We start from the raw sequence: 21,931 nt of genomic DNA on the forward strand, positions 1-21,931 counted from the left end.
TATCCTACATTTTTAGCTTCTAATACTAAATTTATAATTAAAAAAAAAAGAGAGAGAGAGAGAAAAGGAAAATAAAACCCCAGATTTGAGGTCAAAAATTGTCCTTGTAAACAGTGATTGTAAAACTTCCTTTGAGTACTTGGAGTACTTATGTTCATAGTCAGGAGCTAAGACTGACACTTTGTAGGCAGTTCACTCTGTGACTTTAAAAGTATAAACAGATGAAGGGTTAAGGTTTCCAAATGGATCAAACTTTAGTCCCCACACTGTAAATGAGACTCTTGTCATCCCTTTATTAAAAACTAGAAAACAGATAAAAAACCTGCCCCTTCATTAAACAACTCTTGTGCAATTCCTGTCTGGGGAACAAATTAACAGTGTGAGATTCAAGTATCTGTTTGATGTATTTAGCTACCAAACGGTTTATGATTTTCAGTTCTATGAACATAGGATGGAACAGCTCTGTCCAGCTGAAAGCTGATTAAGACTTTGTGGTCAAGGATGAGGAAATGACCCCCTGGGGTACCTCTGTCTTAGTTCTTTAATTGAATATGACTGCTTAATTGACATGCAGTCTCTTCTTGCCTCAGGCACTGAGATGTCTGGGGACATGATACCTTTGAAGCTGCTTGCAGAACTTGCAGAAATAAAGGGTAGCCCCCCCTCATTGAGACATCTGTTTTGTCCTGTGTGTTTAGTGTTAGGACTGAACTGTGATTGAATTAAACCCTGAATTCTGGATTTCAGGCAAACAAGAAGACTCACACAACTCTTTTTCTATGCAGCAGGTCTTCGGTCAGATTATTGGTCGACAACAGGAACAGGTAATTCAGCATTTTGGCAACTTCCTGACAGTGGAGAGGTGGAAAACAAAGCTTTCAGTTCATGACTTAGACTCAAAGACACTGTTCAGTGTTAATTTAAGAGGGCTAAATTCAGCCTTGGTATTTAAGTCCTGACTTGCTATAAGAATGACCAAGAGTCTTACACGTGACAAATATGGAAGCTATCTACCCTTAATCTACCTGGTAAATTTTTTAGATGTACCTGGTGGCATGGTAGGAAATAAACTCAGGCATTTGTTTGCTATTCACTGTGTTGAGCAAAGGATTAACCTTTTCTAAAGTGGACAGTAATGAATATAATATGCTGAACAGTGGTAATGCTTTTGTCCACACTTTATCCTCCTTAATTCTCTTTCTCCAAGGTTAATGATGAGTTTTTCTTTTGAATTAATTTCCTAACAGTAATTAGTTTAAGCAGTCGAGTTTTGCAAGGGTTGTGGGAGACATAACTTGTATACCTGCTTGGTTTCATATTGTAAACCTCCCAGTAGGGTTCTTTGCCAGTGTGCGGAAACTTTACAAGTTCAAAAGCACAGCACATCTATCTTCACTGTTATGTGGAGTTGGAACCTAGAAAAAAATGTGCTACTAGGCTAAGCCACAGTATGCTGATCAGCTTTGATGCAGACACCTGATAGGTTTCTGTTGGGCCAGCAGTTGCCAAGCAGCTCAGTGTGTTGACCTCCCTTGCTCTTTGACAAAGACTGACTCTTCGTCTTGAGAAGTTGCATGGTTTCAGTTTTTTGAGGGCTTTACACCCTTCTATGATTGTATTTTTCTTTTCTGAGACATTAACTTTTTGCACTTCTATCTGTGATTTTCACTCCTGTTATCTTGAACTGTTTTAGCTTGCATACTTCTTCAGAATTCAACAACTGCTTTTGCCCATGCAGCCAAGTCAAGGTCTCTGAGTTCTGTGGTCCACAGGTGGACTTTGGGTCACACACCCTGGGCCATGGTTTGCAACATTTAGATTGCTATCAGCCCACGACTTCTCAAAACTCAGGTCAAGTTTGCTACAGCCTTCTCTTGTTCAAAACCTTTCCTGACTTAAATTGCAAAGCATAACAATATTGATGTTTATCACATCTCATGACATGCATTTTACTTATATAAGAAAATTTTGCATATTGGTGGTTACTTGCATAGTGATTTAATTTCCCAGTTCAGTGTTCCAGTGCAGAGGAATTAGTACATTCAAAGCTTGTGTTTCAATTTATTGCAAAGTGCAGTTCCTAAAACAGAAGAAATTAAGAGGAGGATTTCAACACAAGTATGGATGCTAAGGTTTTTTTAGGACTTATGTGGTATCTGTCACACAAAGGGAGAAGGATGTCCTGCCATATTCTAGACATCTTTCAGAGACTTGCTGTAGCCAACCACAAATGTCAGCTGGTATCTGTGGGAAGCATAGAGCTGGTATGCAATGAAGTTGCTAGGGAACAACAACATAGTAGAGAAAATCTCATATTTGTGCAATTTCATTTTCTGTGGTCCTTTAACTATGTCTGCTTAGGACTATAGAATATGGTGCAGTGGTGAAAGTGCTCATGCAACAGCATACAAGGAATGTGTATTGCCTGGTTGTATTTTGAGAGCAGTGGAGTTAATTTTGGTATGAAGATGCACCTAGTCATTGGTTCAGGCACAGCACTGGAGTGCAGATTTTTTGAAGAATCTTGTTGGAGAATATGCTTGTAGAGATTCAGCTGATGCAAGAGACTTGCATTGCCATGGCATCTGGCTGTGCAGGGTTTGCTTGGGTAAAGATTTTTATCCAGCTTTCTTTTCAAGCTAACATGCTTGCTCTACTTGTAGTTCCAGAGCTAGCTCTGAATTTTCTTCGCCCTGCTCCATACCAACAGTGAACTCATCATTACTTACTTAGTAGAAATAATGGTAGTCACATAATTCTAGAGATTATGATCAAAGCTGGTTTTGTTAAGGGTGACTAAATAAGCACAAATAACTATTATAAAAAGAACGTTATTGGGAAGAGATAAGAACAAGGAATAAGGAAGAACAATGGCCCAACCAAAGCTTTAAATAGTTATAACCGTAATTCAGTTGAACGGTATGTGACCCTTAGAGATTGTTCATAAACATTCATAGCATTAGTTTCAAGATTGTAAATTAGAAGTGGAAGTCAAACAAAGCCTGCCACTTCCTGTCTTGATTACTTGCTGGTTAAAAGACCAGCATTTAATTTGAGTCAACAATTGGTAGGAAACATTCACAGTGTTCTAATTGAGGTTCCATGATAGTAACTATTTCAGAGACTTGTCTTCTTAATAGGCAGAAATTAATGCAAATATTTACTTTGGATCTTATTCTCCCTAATTTGCATTTTCCAAAACAAAAAAATCTGTAAGATTTTTGCTGACTGTGGGTTACAATATTGAATTTTAAAAAAAGACCTCACTGTATTTGACTTGGAAGTTACAACTGTTTCAGCTTGATTGGAAAACTGGATACAAGTAGCACAGTTTCCTGGTATCCTTATCTTAATTATGACACAACTTTTTACCATCTTTTTTTAATGTAAGTGTTTTGTAGGCCAGGTTGCCTCATTAGTATTTCAAAGCACTTCTGTTTCTAACAGTGATATCTAATGCTGCAAATGTTTTCAAGACTCGACAGGACAAAGTCCTGGTTTGAATTAATTCTGATCCTGCTTTGAGCAGGACGATGAACAAGAAAGTCCTAGCAGTCCTTCCAAACTGAAGGAATTGGTGAATCCGAATTTATTGGTAGCACTTACAGCTCAAGTCACGATAAAACATTGAAAACCTTGACAGTTGAACAATAAAAAAGCTGAAGTAATACAGTCATGTGGCTGCATTTTTATTTTGTCTTTATTTTATTGATTATAAATATCCTAATGTCTGTAGGGGCAAGCAGTTGGTTTATGCCTTGAAAGTAGATGAACATTTCCCAGCAAACAGTTTTTTAAGTTATTTATCCTATAGAGACTCTGCAGAACTTTGTTAGCTGCAAATTGTACAACATGGCATTGCTTTAGTGCAAATCCACTGCAAGAACTGAGTTACAGCACTGTTGGCCATGTTCTGTACTTTTATGAATAGACTTTTCCTTGACCACAGATGTGTAACTAAGGTGAAAACAGTGAGTGGCAGAGAAAACGAGAGAGAGATTCTTTACAAGGACAAGGGGGAATGGCTTTAAGCTGGAAAAGGGTAGGTCTGGGTTTAGGGTAAGAAGAAATTCTTTAGTGTGAGGGTGGTAAGGCACTGGCACAGGTTGCCCAGAGAAGCTGTAGATTCCCCCATCCCTGGAAGTGTCCGAGGCCAGGTTAGAAGGGGCTTGGAGTGACCTGATTGAGTGGAAGGTGTCCCCTCTCCATGGCAGGAACTAGATCATCTCTTGTAACACAAACCACCTTATGATTCTGCAATTACGTTGTTTTCTGAGTTAGATATGCTTTCATATGTTACTTTAGTTTAACATATGTTTTAGGTTTTTGATTGTTTTGGGGTTTTTTTTTTTTAATGCCATGTGGATTTACGTGTTTTGGAGTGAGTGTGTCCAGTGTTGAAAATGTGACGTTTTCACAGGAACAAACTGTATGTATGATCTGTATGGTGATCGTCTACATGAGCACTTTCCTCTGGATATGCGGGCTGCCTCAGAGGGAACAATCTGCTATTTTAAGCTTATTGCATCTGTGGGCCATCTTATTCGCCTTTCAATAGTATCCCTCCAGATTGAAGCAGATAACTGCATCACTGACTCACTAACCATTTATGACTCTCTGATGCCAATCAAAGATAAGATACTGTACCGGTGAGTACAAAAGTTTCATTCATTGACTTTTTTTTTCCTTTCTTTCTTTTTTTTTCCCCCTGAAGACTTGTCATTCGTATTTTTGGTAGTTTTTGTTTTGTTACAATTATTCTGATCTTCACGTATTACTCACATGACACCTGGGAATTTTAAGTTTCTTACAAAAGTGGAAAACATGACATTAGTAATAAAAGAAATGGTAAAATATTCTTCAATTTTTTTTTTATTCTTCAACTAGAGTGCAGCTACAGAATTGTGAAAGTCACACATTACTGAGTGGAATTTTCTGTTTCTTATCAGGAAATAGATGTTAACTGAAAGTGAATGTCAAAATTTCCTCCCTTAAGCAAACTCTTCTTTTAGATAAAGATTAGTGCTCTTCATATGAAGACTGAAGTTCTAAAACTCAGTCTCATGATTTTTTACTTACTGGCACTAGTCAGTGCTTTTTTTAATCTGCTTTATTTGTTTAGAGTTAAAGCTGTGATGGGTTGAGGGATGTGGACTACTACTTTTTTCTTCTCCTTCTGTCTTTTTAATGATCCGATATGCTTGTTTAGGGACTTTTTGCTTGAAATTCCTGATAACTAATTCCACAGGGCTCTGTCAGTCCAAAAGGAGAAGACAGCATTTCCATGAAGTAGATGGAGAGCTCAGTGTTTTCACCCCTGAAATCCTTTTCTCTGACCTGTCAGTCTGTTTATAAGCTTCAAAAACAGAGCATTGGCTTTTCAGTCCTCTTTGAGAGCTGCCCTCTACTAATCTCTCTCACCAATTGACTTGTCTATGATACAGCAGATGGCGTTCACTTACATGTTAGTATCTGTAGAAGAGTGAAGATGTCTGCTAGGTAATGCATGTGGAAAGTAACTTTCTTAATGAGACTAGTTGATTGGCTCAAGTTTTTAATTTGACTTGAAGAATAACTTTCTTGTCTTTTCCACTCCCCAAAAAGTGGATAAATCTGTTGGTCTAAATAAATAAGCTTTCTCTTCTCAACCCTTTCTTTAGTATTGGCTTCATTTATTTTTACTTGGAGTGAAGGCTGAAAGTCATTATCTCCTAGAGCAAACCGTTCCATATTAGTTTTCATGTTTACAATTTCTTTTTTTGGTAAGAAGTGATTTCCAATATTGGGTTTCTAACTGGCCTTGTAACAGGTACTTTTGCGTTTAAGAGCATGGAGAATTTTACTAGATTTTCAAGTAGGTAAGATCTGAACCAGTGGAAAACTCATGCATAGAATGAGAGTAATGTGTTAGGCTTTTTACTTTTTAGCTGATTTCTTATGTGTGTGCTGTTCTCTCTTCCCCCTCAGAGCTTGTGAACCAGCTGATTCATTGGTGTCACTTGTGTCTACAAATAATCTCATGCTGGTAATGTTTAAGGCAGCACAAGTAAAGGAGCATAAGGAATTCCATGGCTATTTTGAGGTCATTACACAAGAAAGTAGGTTTGTTCTGTGTTTGGAAATGCGTTTATTGTTTCTATCTAAGATCCTGATGAGGGTGTCATGTGTCCAACTACAGATAAATGACTCCTATATTTTATATCCAGTTTTTTATAAATGTGTGTCTCTCTTCTTTGTCTCCTCTGCATTATTGAGCATCTCCCTTCCTCTTTAGTAATTTAATCTCAGCAGACTAGCTGTGAAGTGAAATATGAAAGTAAAAGGCTGAAACCAGACCTGAATTCATTTGGTGAGCACCGCGGTGTTCCAGTAGATGGAGCTGTTATTTCAGGTGTAGCACTGGCTTCTCTCCTGCGTTGCGACTCCGGGATCACGTTAAAGGTGGAGGGAGTTCAGCGCTAAAAACTGCTCTCAGAAAATAAAACTTCGGTAGCTTTGTCTGCATTTGCTATCGGTCCCTGACTCCTCATGAACACAAAGGAGTCAGTTAAGTTTGTCCATCAGGTCCATCACTTGCTTTTTATTACTTTAGTCGTTAAGAAGTGGTTAGATCATAATTACAAACAGTACAAGGAATATCACCTAGTAGCACAAGGAGAAAAATCTAATACAATCCAGTGCAAGGAAATTCAAGTTGCTCAAAAAGGTACTGCATACTTTCCATGTTGACAGTAATTAAGCATTAAAACACCATTATAAAAGCCTGTGATAAAATCTCCATCTTGAGTAACTTCAAGTTCAGGTCTGGGTGGGTTTGGTTCCTTGTTCATTTGTTTGGGTTTTGTTTGTTTAAAGTCAGATCTGGGTTTTCTTTGTTGGTTTCTCTGGATGTGCTTTGTTTTTAATGAATTCTGTAAATCCATAAAAAAGACAATTTTGACTTCAGGAGACTAGTTTAGTACATTGTCCATTCCTCTTCTCGCTGGCTGCATTTCAAGACTAAAGATCCTTGTGTACTACTGCAGTGTGGACATATTGATATGCTTGTTTGCAGCAAAATAACCAATATAAAACTTCACAATATTTTCTCCTGGTCTTGCAGAGCCCAGCAAGCACCCCTGGACTTTAAATTCCTTGTCTTCTGTGTGCATCAATGGGAAGGGTCTCTTTTTACAAGTTGAACCCAGATAAATGTAACTCCTTACCTGCTCTGCTTTGCAGTGAAAGACTTCTGATAAATGTGGATGCTTTAGCCCACTGAGTAGCTTTACTGGAAGTAAATTTTAAATTTTGCCTCCTTTTTTTTTTTTCTCCTAGGGTGTGGAAAAGCAATAGTGACAAAAGAGAAAATTGGCTACGAAGGGAGCATCACAAGTCCCTATTACCCAAGCTATTATCCTCCAAAATGTCTTTGTGCATGGAACTTTCAGGTAACATGAATATCTCTCTCCCTCAGGCACTTTTGTGTATTTTGGGCACACGGGGGTCAAGCAGAATCAATTGAGTAGGCAGTAACTACATCCTTACAAGTGTAGCAGTTTATAGAAACACCATAGCTGAATAGCTGGCTGTGCTCAGGTGTTTTGTATCAGTTTTTTCTTTTTTCTTTTTCTGTGCATTTGTTCTTAAGAGAGAGAACATAGTTCCCAAGATGTCTAGTTATAAAGGTGAAGAACTGAGATAAGTTTTGATGTTCAGCCTGCAGAATTACTTCACGTCAGCAAATATAAGACTTGACTGTTTTTAACTCTCCTCTTCCCACTCTCAGAAATTTGGATGAAACTTGTGTACAAAAAACTCCTCTAACCTTGTTATTACTGCCACTTCTCTGATGTCTTCTCATATGTCTAATATGTTTAATTTGTCTTCAGGATAGTCTGTCCTATCAGCACAATCCCACAGACTTTTTTTAACTTGGTGTCCTTTTTTCGGTGTCTTTTCAGGTACTTTCCTGAAAGCAAATTGTGAAAATTTCCATCAGTTTAAAAAGGTTTTGTCATGCCTTCTCTGTCATGAATATTTTTCTATTAGTGCTGCTAAAATTAGGGCTTGCCCTTCAGTGTTTTCTTCTCTAAGGAATATGGCAATAGATATGATGATGTCCACTATTTACTCATCTTTCTGCTTATGTTACTCATGACTTGTAAAGCTAGTGGTTGCCCACATTGAAGCACACCAATAGAAATCAAGTCCAGCTAGCCATGACCTACAGCCTTTCCTAGAATGATAAGGTGTGGTTTTTGGTTTTGGGGGATTTTTGCTAAATGTAATGTCTTTAGTTCACCTTGGACTTCTGAGGGAAAGGTTTCTAGGCGCTTAACATGGGCAACTTGCAAGAGTTATTGCTCAAACCAGTTTAATTTTCCAGTCATTCAATAACAAAACTTCCCTCCTTTGCCAAATTATGTTTTCTGCAAGAGAGGAGGAGAAAAATTTTCATTTCTGGATTTTTGCCCTGAACCAGCCCTTGTTTTTAAATGAACATTGCCTTGTCTTGCAAAAAGGTCCTGTTCCTTTTAATAGAGGAACTTCTAACTAATTATGAACACTCATGATATTGCTGGGCTTAAAAATGTTTTGTAAAGTACTAAAGAATGCTTGGCTGAGCAGGTACTAGAAGAAGACTACAGTATTGTGCTAGAGGTAACACAACACAGTTATTCCATGCAGTATCTTAGCTCTTAAAGTCCAGTGGGTCTCTGTGTCCCTACACAAGTAAACTTGGATGTGTTTGAGTGTTTTGGTCTTGATACAAATGCTGCTTTCTTTGGCCAGTGGCTTTCTGAAGATGAAAAGGCGATTGGCTAGAGGGGGAGAAAGCCTGCAGCTGTGGTGGGGCTGTGCCAGCCTTTGCTTTTACTCAAGGCTGAATAGCTGGCATGTGTCTCAAGTGCTGGCTGCTGAGCTGGCTCAGAGCTCCCAGAGTGTGGCACTGCCAAGGTCTGTGATTGCTGAGATAAGTTTATAGACTTTTGTGGTTTATGTCCACAAAAGGAAAAAGACTCCTTTCACTGTCCTTCTTGTTCACAACAGACTCCACAGAAGAGCCTTGGTATAGCTCTGAAGTTTCATAACTATACCATCAGTGAGAAGAATATTAAAGGCTGTGAGCGAGGGTGGTGGAAAATTAATGAACACATGTAAGTATTTTGATACTGTTACATTAATAATCCATGCAGAAGTAAACCTTCCCGTTACTACTGCAGCTCACTCAGAAGGTTTCCACAAAAACAGAAATAACTCACTGCCTTGTCCTAGCATTCTTTCATTTTAGCTGATGATGTAACAGAATCTTTATTTTATATATATTTATTTATTTATATATATATATATTTATTATTTTATATATATTTCTATTGAAAAGTACCAGGAACTTGAAAACAAGAGCCTTTGGTACTCTCTGGAGAGAGAGAAATTGAAAGAATTGGGTGAAGATGGATGTCCTGTGAACCCTAAAATAATTCTGGGTTTTCTGGGGTCATTGAACTGGGTCTGCTACAGACCTTTTAAGTGTAACTTAATTCTATAATTGCTCAAGAGGACGGCGAATCTAATTAACTTCTTGGTGAAAGCTGTTGCAATGAGATGATTGGGAATAGAAGAGTAACTTCTTCCTCATTCCAGTCACTGGCTCTTGAAAGAGAAACTGCACATAGGATTTTTTATATTTTTTTTAACTTTGTTCAAATGGAAACCTCTGTAAGATTATTCTTGAAACTGAGTTTCTGAACTCATTACCGAAACTAAGAAAAGTCAATTAGGCCTCTGATTATAACTGAAAGAATTGCAAAGAGGAGAAAAACTTTCTCTACTCTTTGATACCATCTTCTAATTAGACAGATAAATTTTAATTTGAAGCTCTTAAAATTGTGCCTTGGTGGAGATTGGTTGCTGGACTAGATGGGCACATAAAAACACCAGTCAAAACACAACACATTTGATGTGCTTGTGGGATTTTTTGGTGTTCTTTTTATGACGCAATTGTAAGGACTCAGGATATTTGGGAGGGCTGAGATATTAAATAAAGGCAAAAGATGGATGAGAAAATGATAATGGGTTCGTATTGTAAGGATTCTCTATCTAAAAGAGAAGTTTTTCAATAAGCCTACCAATTATACCTTCCATAGAACGAAATATCAGAGTATAACACTTAGAAGTGCACTTGTGGCTACTTTTGAAGTACTGCACAAGAGCACATGTTCCTGATTTCTGTTTTAAGTTGCTGATGATATGTGTAGACTAAGACAAGATTTCCTTTGAAAGTGTCTCTTTCACTGAAAATAGGGCTTTTGAACTTCTGACTTTCTGTTCTGTGTTTACTTCTCAAGGAAAAATAGTATGATTTACAGCATGAAATGTGTTATTTTATTTTCTTTTTTCCCCATTTTAATGGTTAATGAAATGGGGGCTGGGGGGACCCCACCTTTCAGCTCTCTGCAATTGCAGCTTATTGAATGCTGTTATCTCAGGTAAAAAAGGTTAAGAAGCTTCAGGATACTGATATTAGTAAAGACTGCTACTGAGAAGATGCTGCAGATAAGGTTCCTTCAGACCTTCAGGGACAGCTTTATCTACCCAGAGACACTGAACACAACCATACAGTTCTCCCTCATTTTTCTTCCAGTGGACATAGAGATGTTCCACTGCCTATCCAAAGAAGTTAAAGCTGATGAACTGCTTTTGCTAAAATTCTCAGGGGCAGAAATATCAATGAGTCTCTGTAAGCAAAACATTAGAGGTTTATGTGAACACAGAGTTTGACAGTGCTTTACTGTTCTTAAAACTGTTGTTCCGACATCCCGTTGTTTCTGCTACAGGATGCCTGTATCTGCTCATCCCCTGAAATAGTATCCCATTCCCTCCTTCAGCATATGGGACAGAATCCCCTTCATTAGTTTCTCTCGGTATCAACAGCACAGAGTTACAGATGGTGCGTTGCAACCTCCATTTGCCTTGGACATGGAGATATGGTTAGTAAAACTCCAGCAGAAGGCTCCTAAGGATCAGTGGCTTTGTCTTACAAATCCCATGAGCATATGGCATTTTTCACTGTGTATAGGAGATGGTTCCCTCAGTGTACCTGTTTCAACTCTTTCACAGACGGGCACAGATGTCCTCTGCTTCTGGCGAGATGAGGTTGTTTTATGTGGCTGACAAGTGGTCAGTGCAGACTGCAACTGTTTTTAAAATGGTGCTAAGGTTTGTTGGAGGGAAGGTGTCAAAGTCATTGATAGAAGGAGAAATGCAGAAAATGTCCGTGGGCTAATTGAGAGCAATGAGATGGTTAGGTGGCATTCTGCTATGTACTTTGACAAGCTGGTTTAGGTTGGGAGCATTGGTGATGGACGTTAAAATGAGTGAGAATTAGACTTCCTGTAGTAGGAAGTCTGCACTCTGAGATTAGCCCAGTTGGTTAGAGCATGGTGCTAATAACAGCAAGGTTGTGGGTTTGATTCCTCTATGGACCATTCACTTAAGAGTTGGACCTGGTGATATTTGTGGGTCCTTTCCAACTCAGAATATTCTGTGTTCAACTCATAGCCCTGCTAGATCTGGTGTTTTGGCTATGGGTTTTTTTGGCTTGGTTTTGCCTCTTCTGTTTGCTTGTTTGTTTGGTGGCTTGGTTTTTTTGTTGTTTGGGTTTTGTTTGTTTGTTGTTTTTTGTTTTTTGGATTTTTTTACAATTAATTTTTCTATAGTAGAAAGCTGTAAAAATAACTGGGTTTTTTTGCATCTGCATTCAGGATGTCTAGGAGGAGTCTACTTTTTAAATTATTTTCTTCCTTTATTTTTTTGCACTGCTGGAGCAGAATCTCCTACATCTGTTAACAGGATGTTTCATTTTTGAAATCCCACCTCACTGGGATGCACAGGACACGTAGGCAACACCCATCCACATGGAAATCACTGACCAATTTGTCTGCATTCGTTGACATGAAGAGTAGTCCTGGTGCAATGCCTGATGTGGCCAAAATACATGAGGGAAATATTTACCTCTGATTAATAGTCCGCTAGTCCATTTAACAATACAACAATCCATTTTCATGTTCTTTGTGTTTATTCTAGCAGCAATGTGTGTCCTTGCAGTGCTGTCGAGCGAGGGTGTGTGCCAAGTGTGCTAAAAATCAATACTGCTGCTTCTGCTCTGAAGTCTGTTTAGACTCATAAGTACTTTTTTTTTTTTTTTTTTTGGCAGGAATCTGAAAGATGTTCTTCTTATAAGTGCTGTATTTTTGAGGCAGTTTGAGGAGAGGGTTCTTATTTCTGCTTCTAAACAACCTGTACTGTCAATGTTCACTGGTTTAAAACTGTCTCCAATTTTTAAATAACAATCCAGCAACCTTTTCCTTGTTAAACAAACAAACAAAGCCTGTTTTCATTTTGGGGTTTTGTGGTTTTTTTGTGGTTTTGTTTGCTTGGGGTTTTTTTGTTGGGGGTTTTGTGGGGTTTTTTGTTTGTTTGTTTTGGGTTTTTTTTGTATCCCCCCCCCATCTAGAGCTGCATCAAAATGCTAGTTGCAACATCTTTGATGGGAAGGGATATTAGAATTCATTAGCAGTGGATGAATTAAATGTTTACTGATATCAGGGAACATTTAGGTTTCTCTCAACCAGGTGGTGCCTAGGCTGAAGTCCAAGGAACTTCTTTGCCAAAATGACAGCTTTAAGTAGATTATTTTTGAGACTAGTTATTTGAAGGCATGACATTCAAAGGTAAATTTCCAGAATGTTTATAGTGGAGGAAAGCTGGGTGACTACTTAAGAATATTTTCAGTTTCTGTAAATCTATTCTCCTCTGCCTTAAATGAAGTTGGACCAATTTTATGCCAATCTCTTTCTGTGCTATTCTTTAGGAGCAATCCTCAAAATCAGAGAAGCTAAATTTGCTGTCCCACTGCACTGACATTTACCCTCACACCAAACTTACTTGAGTCTTCTTAAAAAATCAAAATCCTTTGGAAACAGATATAAGAAATGGTGACAAAAGTACCCATGTTTGTTACATCTCTGTTCTTCTAGACTTTTTGGCAAAACTTTGTGCTTGCGTGCGTGTGGTCACAAAGGATTATGACCAGCATTTTGGGGAATTTGTGTACTGCTTCAGGTTTTGGTTCTTAATTAATGAATGGCAGCTGACTGTACTGCTGAATTTCAGTGTTGTTGACATTTAAATTGCATGTAAGGCAATTTTCACGTGAAGGCTGCTTAGAACTCTGCTGAACGTTTTTAGGTACTGCGGTTACTATGTTGATCACCAAACAGTCTTCCACATTACAAGTTCTGCTGTCCATGTCGAGCTTCAGTGCAGTTCGAAGGTCTCTGAGAAACCACTTCTGGTGGAGTATGGCAGCTACAACATCAGCCAGCGTAAGATGGATTTTATCTTTTCAACCCTGCTTTGCATTTCAGACCTGTGAATCATTGTTTTCTTGGGGTCCACTAGGACTTAATTAAGGAACTTACCTGTTGGGTTTTAGTTCATTTTCCTTTCTGATCTTACTACATCAGATGACTAGCAAACAAAGAGCCTTTTCTAGCTCATCAGGGCTGTGCATCTAAGGTTTGTGGGCATGTGCAGCATGCTCTGGTTTCCTGCATGTACAGTCTGCTCTCTTCTGCACAGTCCTTAAAGTTTCCTGTGTGGCTATGACCATGGTGTAGTCAACTGAAGTCTGCTGCTCCTCTTTGTTTTCATCCCCAACATTTTTTTTGTGATGTTTCTCTTACTACAAAGGCTTCCAGGTAATGAAGAGAGAGTACCAAATAATCAACTGCTTATTTCTTTTTTATTTTAAAAGGAAGCATTGATATAGTTCATACCTCAGCACCATGCAGGTTACTTATCAAAGTTGTGAAGTGCTGCAAATTTTGGTTATTGGAAGCAAGACTGTCCTTTAGAAGAAGATGGCATTCTAAGCAGTCTCACGTTGTGTCATAAAACACTGGCTGATTTGGTCCAGCCCTAGTGAGCCTGTGATACCTATTCCAGGAACAGCTGAATTGGAACTTTAAGGATGTTTTTTCCTCTTCTTCAAATCCCAGTTTTCAACATTTGAATTTAGTTTAAGCGCTGGCAATGTATACAGTTCTATTAGATTTAGATTAACGTTGTCATTCCTTGAAATAGCTTAACGACTGTAAAATGAAATGAGCTGGCAATATTTGGGAAAAGAAAATTTTGAAGTTGTTTTTTTCTTTTTTTAACCTGCAGCATGTCCACCTGGATATTTCAAGTGTTCTACTGGCTTGTGCATCCAGCAGCTACAGCGCTGTGATGGCATAAACAACTGCTTTGATGAAAGCGATGAACTCTTTTGTGGTTTGTATTCACTTACTAGAGATCTTGACTGGAAATGAATGAATTATCTTGTCTTAGGAAGGCAGCTGAAACAGGGTGAAATTTTTTAGGGGAAAAAAATAAAGATGTTTTCAGCTTCCTTTGTATGTCCAGGTACAGACTATAAGTCAGTCTCCAGTGCTTAAGTAATAGTTAATTGGCAAGAGACAAAACCAAGAATGAAGAAATATGGCACTGGAGAGCACAAGGAAGCAATTTGGATGTGCAAAACCAGCTGTAATAGACTATATTTTAGTTTTTCTTCATGTCATAAATGCTGGCAATTATTAGTTAAGTTCTGTTTCATTTTGAGATTAGTTATTTTTGTGGGGGAAGTGACAAATGGAGGTGAATAGAGTATATGAAAGTGATACTAAATGTCCATGATGAACTTGTTAGAACTTGTCCAACTCTGCCCGGGGCAATGTGTGAATTGGGGAAGTCACTGAACTCCCGCACTTTATTTATTTCCCGCACTTTATTTATTTCCCGCACTTTATTTATTTCCCGCCCTTTATTTATTTCCCGCCCTTTATTTCCCACACACATAATGTGGCACTGACCCCCATCCTTGTACCATGCAGTGAAGGTATGAAGTGGTACTCAGACATAGTCAGAAGAGTAGTGTCAGCATTGACAAGCATGCTTCTATACCTGATTTGACTTATGTTTTTAAAGTTGTCCCCGAGTGGAACTGTAACTCCAGCTTCGCAATACAGGATAATTTGGTTGCCTGCAATGGAGTAAGTGATTGTGAGAATGGAAAAGATGAGCAGAACTGCACCCACAGTAAGGCTGCTCTCTTAAATATTTTATTTTTTCTCTTCTATTATCTGTCTCCCCCTGACTTGAATTCTGGATGCTACATTCAAAGAGTTGAGAGGCACTATCAAATTTCACTCAGGCTATGTAATTCTGTTTAATTTTTTAAAATACTTAGAAACAAGTCCTTATTGATTTTAAACTATTTATTTTTTTTAATGAGCTCACGAACACCTGTTTCAGCAAAATACTGGCAAAAGAATTAAGTACTTTGGGTGCAGGATGGGGATCTAGGAATTTGAAGCTTGAATCCCTGCTTTTATCTCTTTAAAGCATAAACTGTTCAATTTATTTCCTGGATCTGTTTTACCATCTGTAAAATAACTATAAAAATGATAGCTTCTCTGGAGCAGTTTTCAGGGTTATAAGGTTAATGTGTTTAAAATTCTATGGAAGCTGTAAATTTAGCAGTAGGCCCATGAAAGTCTTGAATCAGACCTTTCTTGGACTTTTTAGAATAAATTAACACCATGACATGAAAGGGAGCACAATTGGTAAGTGCTGCAAGTGACCTTTTTGAAGGCAAGGTTTTGACCTGTCTGACTAGACAGTCTGTGTAAATGGTTACATGATACTTCTGTGTATTGACAAGAAAAATAGATTGGGTTTGAGTGGCCACAGGGAAATAGGAAAATGCAAAGGCTGGGGTTTGCAGTTTTACTGAATATAGTTAATAATACTGCTTTCACTACAATCTTTCATTTCACATTTAATACTGAAATATAAAGGAGAGCTTCTTTCCAGAACCCTGGATGTTTTCTCTTTCTAGCCTCACGCTGTACATCTAAATTTTTGCTACTGTATCCATGTTCATTAGTGCTATGGGAAAGGATGGGACAAAACCTTAGTTCAAACTTGTCCAAATTGATCTACACCTTGATATTGTTGCAGTTTTACTTGAAAAGTTTATTCTAAGTAGAGGTTGACTTAAGCCATCCCATTCAAAGTGCTTTTTTTTGCTCTGTTCCCTCCTATCAATTAATACATGTATGAATCTTCTATCTGTGCACACATTTCTTCACATGTTAAGCTGAACCAACAGTATTCTTTTTTTTTTTTTTCTCCACAACTATTTCAGGTATTCCTTGCACAAACCACACATTTAAGTGCAGGAATAATATTTGCATTAGGAAACAATATGCAAAATGTGATGGGACTGTGGACTGTGTTGATGGAAGCGATGAGAACAGCTGCAGTAAGTTCCTCTCAAACATTCATCTTTTTGAACTTTGAACTTTTTGCACAATAAAGCCCTTTATTCCTGTTTTGGAGTGGGTACAACTCATGCTGCAGGTACTGAGTTTTTATTGCATTCTCTCTATGGTAGTGGGGTAATGATCAGCTATCAGTTCACTTCTGGTCTGCTTGCAGAATTTCCTAAGTTCTTGTGAGAGGGTGAGTTTACAGTCTAAGACATGGGGAGTCTTAGACAGCTGTACTGCTTATTGTAGCTGTGTTAAGGGAAGCAAGGTTGATTGCAGAGTGAACTTAGCTAGCTGGTGAGGCAGCGTTTTTGCTGCCTGCAGTGATGTCAGGTACTTCTGTTGAAGTCAGACTGTATTTGGATTTAGGGATGATACAGCTGCAACGAGATAAAACCCACAAATTTTTCACTTTCTCTCACTCCTCCTGATGGTGAAAACCCCAGTATTTCATAGTATCAAGCTATGTTCTCGTCTCAAATCTTCCTAAAGTAACCTCTGTACAACCTCTTCAGTTTGCTTTGCTCTAAAGTGAACAGATTATTGTTACTACAGTAGCAATAAAAGTGGGATTAGGATTAGTTGCTTAAACTGAATGCTTTCAGGTATTTGAGGTATACAACATAGACCTGTTGAAACAAGTCCAAAGGAGGTCCACAAAGATGATCTAAAGGCTGGAGCCACCTCTCATATGAAGACAGGCTGAGAGCTGGGGTTTTTCAGCAAGAAGAGAGGGCTTTGGGGAGACCTTTTAGCACCTTCCAGTACCTGAAGGGGGCCTACAAGAGAGCTGGAGAGGAACTTTTTAAGGGTGTGTAGTGACAGCACAAGAGGGAATGGCTTTATACTGACAAATGATAGATTTAGATTAGGCATAAGGAAAAAATTCTTCACTGTGAGGGTCCTGAGGCACTGGAACAGGTTGCCTGGAGAAGAGGATGCCCCATTCCTGGAAGTGTTCAAGACCAGGTTGGATGGGGCCCTGAGCAACCTGGTCTAGTGGAAGATGTCCCTGAACATGACAGAGGGATTGAAACTAGATGATCTTCAAGGTCCGTTCCAACCCAAACCATTCTACGATTTTATGATTTTACCTGGCCCTCAGCTGCTTCTGGCATGTTACCTGTATTTCAAATCTGCCAGCACCCCCCTTGGATAGAGTAGGATATCTTAAAAGACTAGCCATATGACTACTTTTGTCTGGAAACATTAATGCTGCATTTGACTTTTTGTCTGTGTGCAGGAAACTGTTCAGAAAGATGAACACCTCTGTGTGGGACTAAAACTCTTGAGCAGAAGCTTTATGTGCAGGCACTAGGGATGGACACAAGGCCCTACAGAAGGGTCTTTCTTCCTTGCTTTTCAAATTAGAGTACAGCTTTTTGTGCTGAGATATGACTTCTTCACCTGTTACTAATAGACGGCATTGACAGGCTGTCAGTTTTTTCCATACAAATTAATGATTGGACCACCTTATTTCTGAAGTAACAAATGTCTAATCTCCACATACATTTTTCTTGTATCACTCCCACTGTTTTGGCAAGAAATAAGTGTTCTGATGACTCTGAACTTCCTTACTGATGGTGTCCTTTCAGGTCAAGGCTGACAGTATCAAAAAGAGATAAGGTACTGTCTGTTTTTATATATTTATTGGGATGCTTATTAAATCAATGGATCCTCTGACGTTGCTGACATAAGAAACATTCAGAGGTCAATTCCTGTGCCAGAGCTAGAAAAGGAATTTTTCTAGAGCGGTGCCTTTTTTGACTTGGAGTCACCCCTTGTTTCAGTAATAGAGTAGCCAAATAGATTACAGGGCAAGGAAATAGATTCCAAACATTTCAAAGTTCAAGATTCTTTCATGCCCTGTGTGGGAAGCCCTCTCACTAAAGAAAAAGCACTAGGGATGGGGTTTATAACCTGAAATATCCCTTGCAGGTTGTGGCAGTAGCAAGATCAGCAATCTCATCTCTAGGATTGTAGGTGGCTCAAACACCAAGGAAGGTGAATGGCCCTGGCAGGTCAGCCTTCATTTTGTGGGAGCTGCTTACTGTGGAGCATCAGTGATTTCAAAAGAATGGCTCGTGTCTGCAGCTCACTGCTTTCAAGGGAGCAAGTAAGCAATCTTCCCTCTGACTCTGTCCCAAACACGACCAGCATCCACAAATGCCTTTAGATCCCAGAGTTTGAATTGCATGGAGGTGCTGCCCTCACCTTTCGCCTGCCCTGCTGCCTGCAGGTGTTTTGGGGTACTTTTTAAAGACATGCCTTCACTGTGTGCTCCCAAGCAGGCTGGCTGACCCCAGAGCATGGCGAGCCCACATGGGGATGCAAATGCAAGGCCGTGCAAAGTTTGTATCTGCCGTGAGACGGATCATAGTCCATGAATACTACAACAGCAGGAACTACGACTACGACATTGCGCTGCTGCAGCTGAGCAAGCCGTGGCCGGACACAATGAGCCATGTCATCCAGCCAATCTGTGTGCCTCCCTTTTCCCATAAAGTCCGCAGTGGTGACAAGTGCTGGATAACAGGCTGGGGCCAAAAGCAGGAAACAGGTGAGTTTTAGCCCTTCAGTTGAGCTAATTTTTTCCCCCAGGTAAACAGCAGCCTTCACAGCTGGTATGTGCCTGTGGGTGTGCAGGACACCAGCTTTTGTGTGTTGCTGAGGTGGGCAGAAAATAATAGTGTTTTGAATTTTCTGTCCTATGCAAGTAGGTGCCTTGTGCATGTACCTCCGTGTGTTCAGGAAAATTGGCTACTGGTCCTATGGATCTGAAAGCCTTCTGGGTCATGTTGTTAGCTAAGACTTGCAAGGAGCTACACTTAATCTGAAATAATGTGGTGTTGTTTTTTGCCTTTGTTACCCTCGGAGCCTGTGCTGCTTGTTGCACAGAGATGAAATTGCTGTCTTTCTTCTCTCACCTTCAGCCTCTGCAGGCTGAGCAGCCCCGTGGTGCTGACCCTGTGAGGTGCCAGCTCCGTCCTCAGAGTGCAACTTGACAGAACAACCACACTGTAATCGTGGACTGCCCCATGGCAGGGGTAGGGCTGGCCTTCCCAGCAGCTTGTCCTGACCTGCCTCTTCCCTTGTGGGAATAGTGGTACCTTCCGCCCCTCCCATGGCCACCTTCCTAAAGCCCTTCCAGTGTGGGTGTGATGACTTCCCTTGGCATAACTCGTGGCACTGCAGGGACATGGGCCAGGTGGTTTGTCTGCACCTTCCCAGGGCCAGCCTCACCTGCCCTCTGGGGGCTGCTGCCACTGTGCTGGCCCAGACAGTGCAAGGTGAAAGGTGGCAGCAGCAGGTAATTAACCTCCAGTGTTTGGACTTGCTGCTCACAGCCAGGATTCCCACATGCTAACTTACATCCAGCCTCTCTATAAATAGCTGTGAGCAAATATATGGTTGAAAACCAAGAGCAACCACCTGACTGAGATAGGATGCATGGTGTGGTTTCTCTCTTTGGGCTGCTGGTTAGTCATATGTGCAATGTAAAAGCTGGTTACTTGAAATGCAATGCCTCAAAAAAAAAAAGTGGTTTTCCCCCCAAATTTTCCTTTATTCCCTTCATCATTCTACACTATACAAGTACCAAATCAATCTTTTAAGTAATGTTAAAGTATACATTGTACTAGCTTTATCAAATCCTGAAACAGAGCTTTGTTAGGTAAACCAACACTTTCATAATTGAATATATAGGGGAGGTTTCTTTGGCTCTACCCAGATTTTGAGAGGATCAGCTGGTGATGAGATTGGACCTTTTGCATTAGAAGGAGGGGACAATTAGATTTAATTCTGTTTTTCTGAAAGTATGTATCTTACAGCAAAGAGGTGTTTTACCAAATCTTTCAGACAGAGAGAACTGAATTTTGAGAAATGTCCAAGTTCTTAATGCTGCCAAAACTTGCATTCTGAAACTCTGACTCATAATCTTAATCTTGGATTTGGCTCCTTCAGGTATACTGCCCTAACTGCAAATCTGTCATGTGATGATCCAAATACCTTTGTAAAATCCTATTTCCTTTTAAAAATAAGAAGAGAACAAATAAGGAAGTCTTGAGGCATTTTTGCAAAAAGCAAAGAAAAAACTTTTTGGCCAACCCTAGCGATTATGCCGTTGTATTTGTCTAAAGGACCAAAACCACACTATACAATTGCCTATTAGAAGAAGCATTGTGCTCTATTGCAGTTGTTTGGAATCTGAAATAAACTCAGTGATCTAAAGTATCCGTGGATATTTTCTGAAGATTTGTTTTCTATTTCAATAGATGAGTAAAATGCAAAGCTCTGTTGAATCACCCTTCTTTGAATTTGTTTTCCAGATGATGAAGGTTCAGCAGTTCTTCAGAAAGCGGAGGTAGAAATTATTGACCAGACATTATGTCATTCCACATATGGGATTATCACAGCTAGGATGTTTTGTGCTGGGCTATTGTCTGGGAAAAGAGATGGGTGTAAAGTATGTATCTCAGCACACTTTGCATAGAGTGTATCTTGTCTTTCATTGTTTCATGATGAGGTGTAAGAATTGAGTGGCAGACCACTTTGTGGTCAGTATGTTTCAGTTCTGAAAAAGAGCAATATAAGAATTGTCTGTCAGCAAGTCTCTCCTCTGGGTGCTTTCAGAGTTCTGCTGCTTTATGTGCACAAGTAGCATCACTAAGTTTCAGTTGCAGGCCAAAAGCCAATCAATTTGCAAGACCCAATAACAACTTGAAATCAGGGAATTTTTGGCATAAGAAGCTCTCAGTTGAAGAAAAAAATGATAAACTAGGTTGTCTCTTTTCAGGATCCCTCCCTTCCAACTTGGAGTGTATAATGAGACAATGATAATTGGGCATAAATTTTCCAAATGTAAATTATTTCTGATCTAGAAAAGCTGAAAGATAATAAATGTGAGGTTCTGGATTTACTTCTGGAGAATGGTAGTAAAACTCTGCATGTGTCTGTGTGTGAATACATACAATATGTATTTATATAACATTTCATATTACAGATGTTATATTGAACTTATATAAACCTACTACTAAAATAGTAGTTAATTTTCTGCTAAAATAATAATAAAACCATTTTTTAATGATGGAGATCTGGAATGTTCTAGCTTTCAGTGATCTGTGTAGAAGTCAGAGAGACTACAATGGGTCTCAGGCAAGGAATGTCTGAGGGTTTTGAGGGAGTGTAATGTGCCAGCTGCTTTTTAGAGGTTAGCGAGACCATTTATATTAATTACTGTTTTCACTAACTGGAGGATTTGTTTCTGCAGCTACTTTGTTTCTGTAAGGCCACTCAAAATATAACCAGGCAAAAGCATAATTTACAGGTCTTCTGGCTGTGTTTTTGTAAGGGCAAAGGATTTGTGGCTGTGTCTGGCAGTTAGAGCTGATCAAAATGTGTGAAAAATGCTGGTGTTCCACTTCTCTTTTGTCCTAGGAATTGAAGAAAAAAAATTGAAAATTTGACCTCAGTAAATGTAAAATCTTAATTGTCGAGGAAGGAAAAAGTTTAATTCAAGTTAATCCTTCTTCGAGCAGAGGTGCCACCTTGGCACCTAGGAAGAGGTCCCT

The 21,931-nt window shown here is 39.2% G+C and overlaps 1 protein-coding gene across 1 annotated transcript in view; it reads left to right on the plus strand.

The window, feature by feature from the left end:
* TMPRSS7 (transmembrane serine protease 7) overlaps positions 1–21,931 on the plus strand; it is a 30,109-nt gene that overhangs the window by 7,009 nt on the left and 1,169 nt on the right. The window contains 12 exon segments of the mRNA XM_008920858.2: positions 786–824; positions 4,421–4,649; positions 5,968–6,098; positions 7,318–7,430; positions 9,034–9,140; positions 13,231–13,367; positions 14,212–14,319; positions 15,016–15,126; positions 16,238–16,354; positions 18,300–18,477; positions 18,653–18,921; positions 20,690–20,826. Of these exon segments, the coding sequence (XP_008919106.1) occupies positions 786–824; positions 4,421–4,649; positions 5,968–6,098; positions 7,318–7,430; positions 9,034–9,140; positions 13,231–13,367; positions 14,212–14,319; positions 15,016–15,126; positions 16,238–16,354; positions 18,300–18,477; positions 18,653–18,921; positions 20,690–20,826 (1,676 nt within the window).

This window comes from Manacus vitellinus, unplaced genomic scaffold, assembly GCF_001715985.3.
Source record: "Manacus vitellinus isolate BGI_N305 unplaced genomic scaffold, ASM171598v3 scaffold_34_pilon, whole genome shotgun sequence".
NCBI classification, from domain to species: Eukaryota; Metazoa; Chordata; class Aves; order Passeriformes; family Pipridae; genus Manacus; species Manacus vitellinus.